We start from the raw sequence: 7,845 nt of genomic DNA, 5'->3' as shown, positions 1-7,845 counted from the left end.
CCCTAATCTTAGTGATGCCTTAGTTTAAAGGCTACTGCATTTTTCTCAAAACTGTTCAGAGAGAGGAAAAAAGCTGTCACTGAGTCATGTGGGCCAAGCTGACCACTTTCAGTCCTCGGGACCCCAGACAGGACCCCACTCAAGACAGATTTGCTTTGTTGCGTGTCTCATGAAGGGGCCCCAGCAGGACTTCCTGCCAGGGTCTAGTGGGAACCTCACTTTGCTCTCCTCTCTCCCCAGCTCCCATTTGATTTTACCTGGAAAATGCTGAAAGACAAATTCAACGAATGTGGTGAGTGTTGAGGGGGTCTCTGGATGCATGGACCGACCTTGGTCCAGGCTCAGTGGTGGTGCTGCTGCCCTGCCTCAGCCCCTGTGTAGCAGAGGCCAGTTGCTATCAATGTCAGATCCTCATCTATGCTTAAGGCTCAGTGCCTGTCTGGGTGGCCTATCTGCTTGTGTGGTATCTAGAGGGAGGCTGCACAGCTCACTAAACACCCAAGACCGAGGCTGTTTGCTTGTTCAGGGTTCCCTGGAGTACTTGAGTGCTGGCTGGGCCTTGGTAAGCCAGGTCGGCGGAGGGGGTTGGGGGTAGGCGCTGTGGGGCTTGGGCTGATCCCTGCTCTTCCTGTTTCAGTGAGGGGTCAGATTTCACCATTCTTGCTGCATCTCAGACTCTAATTCTCTCAGGGTGAGCTGCTGGGTCATCTGTCTTCCCTGCCCCTTGCCCCCACTGTGACCAGGTATTTTTCCCCACTCAGATGGACCTTTTCTGTCTGAGAAACCTGCAAGTGCCCCTGCGCCTGCTGTTCGTGCATACACTGCCACCAGCTAGTGCTTTTGAGGAATCCCTGCCTTGGTTTCTCAGCACTGCCCTGGGAAGCCTCTTGGCTTGTTCCTGCAGTGCCGACACACCTGAGGGCTTGCAGGAATGGACGGGCTGCTGCTCACTGGCTTCAGGCCTGCCTACGAAGGGTCAGGAGGGGCTGCCTGGCTGGCAGACTGGGGTGCTGTGTATCATAGAACAGGTCTCTAAGTTGGACCTAAGTCAGTTTGCTTTCATGAGCCACCAGCAGGGCTAATCCTGGGCACAAACGTGTTCTCTGGGTACACAGTTAGGCAGTCAGGCTGAGGGCCATGCCCTCAGACCAAGGGCCTCTGACTGTCCTTTCTGAGTGTGCTGCCTGCCTCATGAGCCTCCTCCCTCCTTCTATACCCAGGCCATGTGCTCTACGCAGACATCAAGATGGAGAACGGCAAGTCCAAGGGCTGCGGTGTGGTCAAGTTTGAGTCGCCCGAGGTGGCCGAGCGGGCCTGCCGGATGATGAACGGGATGAAGCTGAGTGGCCGAGAGATCGATGTGCGAATTGATAGAAACGCTTAAGCGATTGCCTTTTTTAAACATCGCGACCAGACCTCTGAATTTGTATTTTTTCTTGTTAACCATTTTAATTTGTTGGCTGGATGTATAAAGATGTTTAAGAATTTCAGTTGCTTTCTGGGGTGATCAAATTACTTTTTTAATGATTGGGGTTCCATTTGACTGTTTGCACTGGGATTGCAAATGTGCGCAGTTTTTTTTGTAGTTGTGGCATCTTGTTGACACCGAATATGACTTTGATAATAAATACCAGTTCCTGAAAGCTGCCTGCTCACCTGTGTGTGGGGTGAGGGTGCCACCAAGCCCGTCTCCTTGGCATTTTGACAGCCAGGGAGCTTGTCCCCATCAGGGAAACTGCTGACAGGCGCCCCATCTTGGTCTGTAAGTGTCCAGTACAGTGGCTTGGAGCTGCCAGGTCTCCTTGTCCCCGCACAAGGGGGGGCTGGGGCGTACAAGTTGCCCGCTTGTTCTTGTTAAGACACCAAGGGGAGCAGTGAGCGTGCCTCTAGCACAGGTTCTGTCTTACAGGTCCAATCTCTGCAGGTGCTTGTGGAGGGGGGGAGCGGCGGCGCTGGTTTACTCCACAAAGATGCCCACCTCCCCACAGCCTCTGAGAAGTCCGTTTCCCTGCCACCTGCCTTTGCACTCTGCTCCCCAGTTGCTGTCATGGCAGAGAGGCCTGGTCACAAGGGACTCTGAGGACAGTTGACTGTCCTTGCCCAGATTCCCCAAGGGTTGAGGTCCCTAAGAGTGGCATGACTGGGCATGCCCTTGCAGGGCCCTTGGGCAGCCTGTTTAGTGACTGCCTATACTCCTGACCACCCCCACGCCCCATGCTGACCAGGCCAGAAGGAAGACAAGAGGCTGGCTGGCTTTCAGATGGTGCTTTATGTAGTCTGGGGCTGAGTGGCTGCACCCGCTGTTGACCTGGGGTCCAGCCGCCGGGGTACCTGGCATGGTAGGCTGGTCCTGGGCAGCCTTACTGTCCCCTAGGCAGTGGCTGGCTCTCCAGAGCGTCTGCAGAGGAAGGAGGGCTTCCAGTGAGGCCAGGGCTCCTCCCATGGCAGTGTCCGTCCACCCAGAGCAGCTACGTACCCAAGAAGCCAACGTCGTCGTACACCTCCGTTTCCCTGGCAGAGAGCACAGTTGGGTCAGATAAGGGCCACCCAATCTATGGCCCACCCGCCCCCCAGCCCTGCCCAGCCAGCACTCACAGTGGAAGCAATGCTGTCCTGGGCACGTAGCCATCTGTGGGGGTGAGGAGGGAGGATTGGAAAATGGGTGGGTGTGCCCCCACCCACCCCCGCCCTTGTGCCCCACCTGGCCCCACCTCACCCTTGCTTCCCACCGACCAACACTCACATTTGCCCTTGGTATCCCGGCACAGCATCTCCTCCTTGCTAGTGAACTCGATCACCTCCAAGATCTCCCCGCGCCGGATCCCCAGGTGCTTGCCACCCGCTCGGCGTGTCTTGGCTGCAGGGTCGATCATCATCCGGGTCTGAATCACAATCTCACCCTCAAACTGGAGGACAGGCGGGTCAGTGTTAGCCAGGGCCTCTGGGGTGGGCAGGGTCCACAGGACCCAGACCACCCGGCACTCCAAACCTTGAACTTCTTCCTGAACTCTCTCTCGGCCTTCTCTGCCTTCTTCATCTGCTTCAAAGTCTTCGAGTCCGTGGGCGGTAGCTGCGAGGGCTCCGGGGCCTGCTCCTTCCTGATCCCGCAAGGGGAGGGGCTGCATTCAGCAAGATGGGCTCCTCGCAGGCCCACTGGCCCCAGCCCTTGCTCTGTGCCACCCCTGGGTCCCAGCTACCTGAGCTGCGGGGTCCTCCTGGCCGCCTGCTGTCGAGCCACTGCAGTGTCTGGGGAAGGAGAAGGCCCAGTTAGGGCGGGGTCCCCGCAACCCTGAGCCACTTGCCACCACCTTCCCAACCTTTGAGGCCTTCCTTGGGGTTCATCAGCTCCTGTGTGGGCTGCTGAGCTTCCCTAGCACCTGCTACACTGCACGGAACATGCTTCCACCCTCCCTGCGGCCTGCAGAGGGAGGCACTGAAGGTTCAGAGGTAGAACCACTTCCCCTAGGGCACCCTGCTGCTGAGAGGTAGGGGCAGAACCTGCAGGCCCCAAGAGCAGGTGCATTATTCTGGGTATTGTGAGCCGAGAGGCTGGCTTGCTAATGAGAAGCCAGGCCTGTGAGGTTCCCCCCAGTGAGCACATGAGCAGCCTCCAGGCCAGATGGACCCACATCCTGGAAGTGGGGGGTCCGAGGGGCCCTGTCTCCCACTCAGGGCAAGCCTTCACCTTTCTCATCCTAGTCCTGGCTTTGTGCCAGCCTGAACCATCACTTGAGTGGTGGGGACCAGGAGGTATGTTCCCTGCTGGCAGCACTGCCATCCCAGGCCCCACGACCTGGGGGCACGCAACCCCTCTGCCCACCTGCTGCCCTAGGACCTCATGGGGAGGGCAAGCAGCCCAGCCCCCGCTGCTACCTCCCTGCAGACAGGCCAAGTGTGCCCATCAGGCCCAAGATCAGACCTGGAGGCTGGGAGTCTCACTGTACTCTCAGAATGTTTTGTTCTTGAAGGTTCTGTACCGTGCTGGGCTGGCACAGCCCTCTTGAGTGCACCTCGTGGAGGTGAGGAGTCTGTGTGTGCCCACCCACCCCCAGTTCCCCTCCAACTTTGGCCTGACCTTGGGCCTGCCATTCCCACCAGTCCACAAGCAAGCTGCCCCACACCAGGGCTTTGTGCACCCCCACAGCAAGTCATCCCGGGCCCTCAGGCAGGGCAGACCGCTTAGTTATGGCCTGAACACTTCCAGCTCTCTGACTCCGAGCAGGCCACCGCATGTCCTGCCTGCCCCTCCTTGTGTCCTGCTTGACCCTCCAGAGGAGCCCCCAGCTGCAGCTGCTGTGTGAGAACCACAGATGTGTCTGGGGGTCTCAGGTGCTGTCGTGGCTGGGACCAGTCCAGGGCTCTGGACTGCCTCTTCCATAGGCCACATCCCCAGACCCAGCCATAGCCTCCGGGGATGCGGAAGCAGGAGGGCCCCTGCCAGGAAGCTGTGTGCTAACAAGGTGTTGCAAGCAACTTTGGGGGAGCTGGGAGCAGCAAAAGAGGCCAAGGAGGGCCGAACCACTGTGCAGTCTCAGGGCTGCCTGGGGCCTGCTCTGTACCAGGACCTTGGGCTGGTGGGGGGACAGCAGTAGCCCCCTGTGGCAGAGGGGGAGGTTCCTGAGAGCAGAGGCTGCCCTGCTTACAGCTAAGTCACAACTCAGACCCTCAGTCATCCCCATCTGTAAAATAGGGGTGACAGTTTTCAGAAGGAGTCCTGGTGGCATAAAGATGAAGGTATTTGGCTGGTAACCCATGGGTTGGTGGTTTGAACCCAGCTGGTGACTCCCTGAGAGAAAGACCTGATGATCTCCTCCTGTAAAGATGACAGCCTGCAAGACCCCACGGAGGGGGTCGGGGCCTTAGGGACACACCAAGGTCAGCTGGCATAACAGTTCACAAAGACAGCGCTGTACATCCTGCTTGGGTGCAACTTGATGAAACTCAAAGACGTGGCAATAGCTCAACAGACACCCGAGCATCAGTGAGCATCAGGCTCCACAACCCTGAGACCAGGAGACCTAGAAGGTGCCCGGCGGCCACCACCAACTGCTCTGAAAGGGATCCCATGAGAAGGCCCCGGGTAGAGTGGGAGAAAGATGTGGAACAGAGCTCAAAAACATAGAGACCAGGTTTACTGGTCAGATAGAGATGGGTGGAGCCCCCAAACTATGGCCCTTACTCCCCCTTCAGGTCTGCAACGGAACTGACCCCCAAAGCTCAGTTTTCAGCCAAACAAAAGGAAACAAACTCGTTGCCATTGAGTCATTTAGGAGAGTAGAAAGCCCAGTCTTACTCCCAGGGAGCTGCTGGGTGGTTTCAAACTGCTGACTATGCCGATCCCAAGCCCAACGTGTAACCCCTCCACCACCAGGGACGGGTCTATAAGGGGAACAAGAACACTTGGAAGTACACATGAGATCTAAAGGGCAGCAGTTCGTGCAGGACAGAGTTCAGATGGGTTAGGGAGGGAGGAAGCGGGTTATGCAGGGGCCCATGAGGAGCTGAAATAACGAGTAGGGGCTGTTGACTGGACAGCCGAGGATCCGCTCTGTCACCTACACCCAATTCACAATTTAAAGTTCAGAAACAAAAGCAACAAGACCTATGGGACTAAAGACAAACCCTACGATCGCTATGAGTTGGAATCAACGGGTGGATGCCTAACAGTGGGCAAACCCTTGGCCTTCAAGTTAATCCCGACTTTCAGGGACCCTGTAGGCAGAATAGGACTGCCCCAGACTTTCTGAGGCTGTGGACACCGCAAGAGCAGATTGCTATCAGTGCCTTTGTCCCCTGGAACTGACCCTTGGGTTAGTAGCTAAGCACTTGGGCCACCAGGACTCCTTTGTTTAACTACAACGGACAGCCTCGGGCAGGTGGTGTGGCAGCAACTCCGTCCAGCTCACTGGGAGCAGAAACAGGAGGTGGAGAAAGGGGCCGGCCCCGGGGACCTGGGTGGGACAGCAGCCCCCTCCCACGTGGCCACCCCTCAAGAATGGACAGGGCGTCTGTCTTCTCCCTCTGCGACCACCTACCCCTGGGTGCTACCTCCACTGCGCCCCAGGCCTGACCAACCTGTGACCACAGCCTTTCTCTGGCTGTTGTCCCCCTGGGCTGACCTTCCACACCCATCCAGGAGGCCCCCCCTGTAGCACTCTGCCCACTGCAGGACCAGACCCCCAGGGATGAGACAGCACCCTGACAGGACGCCCCAGGTCCCTGTGCTGGCCTGGTCTGGGAACAGTGAGGGGGCAGTTGGACGTACCTCTGCTCTGGGGGCTGGGGGCCTCTGGCTCCACATCGTCATAAAGCTCATAGATCTCATCCGAGGCCCTGGGGGAGGGGGGAAAGAGACACCTGAGCTGAGGGCCACCCCGGGGCCACCCCTCACCCCGTTCCCCCTGGTTCCCACTCTCACCGCAGGCTGGCGATGGGCTGTCTTGCATGGACGTGGATGGCTGCAGCCGACTGGCTCCTGCGCAGGGCTGTGGGCAGAGGAGAGTGGGAGGAGGCCGCCCGCCCGGCCGCAGCCTTGGTCTTGGCCTGCCAGGGCACCCTAACTCACCTGTGGCCATCGCCGGGTGTCTCCAGAAGCTCTGGACATCCGGGGGGCCTGGGGGCAGGGGGGGTTTGGGAGGAGGGGGTCCTAGGCTGCTGGCAGGAGGCAGAGACCTGCGCCGGGGTGGCGGGCCATGTCCCAGGCCTAGCCTCAGGCCTCCGCTGGGAGCCAGGGCCCCTGGCCGCCGCTGCCCTGGCAAGCGGGCCCCAGCCCCAGGGCTGAGTGGGAACCTGGACCTGGGGCCCCCCACAGCAGTGGGTAGTGAACCCTCAGAAACTGAGTTCGGGAGCAGGGGCGTTCGAGAGAGGCCACCGAAGAACTCAGGTGGGCGCTGCTTCCGAGGGGCCAGGGCGCTGGCCTCAGGCTGCGACAACTTGCGGGATGGCCCGTGGCCCTCAAGCAGTGGGCCCTTCCTGGGCAGCACCGCGAATTCAGGCACCGAGGCTGTCCTGGGCAGGGTGCCCAGCTCCACCAGTGGGGGCTTCTGGAGCTCGGGCTGCCGCAGCCTCTTGGGGAACACCGGGAACTCGGGCTCTGAGGCGGTCCTGGTGAGATCTCCCAGCTGGGCCTGCAGGGGCTTCCTGGGGCGGTGGCCCAGCTGAGCACCCAGCTCTGGCTTCGGGGGCTGGGGATAGGGCTGGGCATGACCCTCGCTGGGCTCCTGCCTCCATGTCGGTGTCCTTGGGCCCTCACTGAACTCAGGTTGTAGAGGAGGCTTTTTGGGAACGGTCCCCTCAAACTCAGGCTGTGGGGGCTTTTTAGGGAGGCTGCTGAACTCAGGCTCTGGGGGCTTCTTGGGAAAGATCCCCTCAAACTCTGGCTGTGGAGATTTCTGGGGGTGCATGCTAATCTCAGGCTGTGGGGGCTTCTTGGGAAAGGTCCCCCCGAACTCAGGCTGTGGGGGCTTCTGGGGGTGCGCGCCAAATTCAGACTGCAGGGATTTCTGGGGGTGCATGCTAATCTCAGGTTGCGGGGGCTTCTTGGGAAAGGTCCCCCCAAACTCAGGCTGTGGGGGTTTCTGGGGGTGCATGCCAAACTCAAGCTGCGGGGATTTCTGGGGGTGCGTACTAATCTCAGGCTGTGGGGGCTTCTTGGGAAGGATCCCCTCGAACTCAGACTGCAAGGGTTTCTGGGAGTGCATGCTGAACTCAGGCTGAGGAGTCTTCTTGGAAAAGGTTCCCGCGAACTCAAGCTGTGGGGGCTTCTTGGGAAAGGTCCCCCCGAACTCAGGCTGTGGGGATTTCTGGGGGTGCATGCTAATCTCAGGCTGTGGGGGCTTCTTGGGA

General features: G+C 59.2%; 2 protein-coding genes across 9 annotated transcripts in view; one reads left to right on the top strand and one right to left on the bottom strand.

Annotated features, from left to right (window-relative positions):
• HNRNPM (heterogeneous nuclear ribonucleoprotein M) overlaps window positions 1–1,643 on the top strand; it is a 31,814-nt gene extending 30,171 nt beyond the window's left edge. For all 8 annotated transcript variants that reach the window (XM_045290365.1, XM_045290362.1, XM_045290363.1 and 5 more), the window contains 2 exons: window positions 241–292; window positions 1,221–1,643. In XM_045290365.1, the coding sequence (XP_045146300.1) occupies window positions 241–292; window positions 1,221–1,384 (216 nt within the window). In that variant the 3' untranslated portion in view covers window positions 1,385–1,643. The remainder of the gene's footprint in view (window positions 1–240; window positions 293–1,220) is intronic.
• A 665-nt stretch (window positions 1,644–2,308) lies between these two features.
• Window positions 2,309–7,845, bottom strand: part of PRAM1 (PML-RARA regulated adaptor molecule 1) — a 6,449-nt gene continuing 912 nt past the window's right edge. Inside the window, exons 3-11 of the mRNA XM_013008502.2 lie at window positions 6,566–7,815; window positions 6,419–6,485; window positions 6,266–6,333; window positions 3,198–3,246; window positions 2,990–3,098; window positions 2,744–2,906; window positions 2,596–2,629; window positions 2,477–2,511; window positions 2,309–2,398 (exon numbers count right to left, since the gene is read on the bottom strand). Of these exons, the coding sequence (XP_012863956.1) occupies window positions 2,361–2,398; window positions 2,477–2,511; window positions 2,596–2,629; window positions 2,744–2,906; window positions 2,990–3,098; window positions 3,198–3,246; window positions 6,266–6,333; window positions 6,419–6,485; window positions 6,566–7,815 (1,813 nt within the window). The 3' untranslated portion in view covers window positions 2,309–2,360. The remainder of the gene's footprint in view (window positions 2,399–2,476; window positions 2,512–2,595; window positions 2,630–2,743; window positions 2,907–2,989; window positions 3,099–3,197; window positions 3,247–6,265; window positions 6,334–6,418; window positions 6,486–6,565; window positions 7,816–7,845) is intronic.

This window comes from Echinops telfairi, unplaced genomic scaffold, assembly GCF_000313985.2.
Source record: "Echinops telfairi isolate 266 unplaced genomic scaffold, ASM31398v2 ScPeMD7_36;HRSCAF=134, whole genome shotgun sequence".
NCBI classification, from domain to species: Eukaryota; Metazoa; Chordata; class Mammalia; order Afrosoricida; family Tenrecidae; genus Echinops; species Echinops telfairi.
This window is presented reverse-complemented; position numbering and strand designations above follow the sequence as displayed.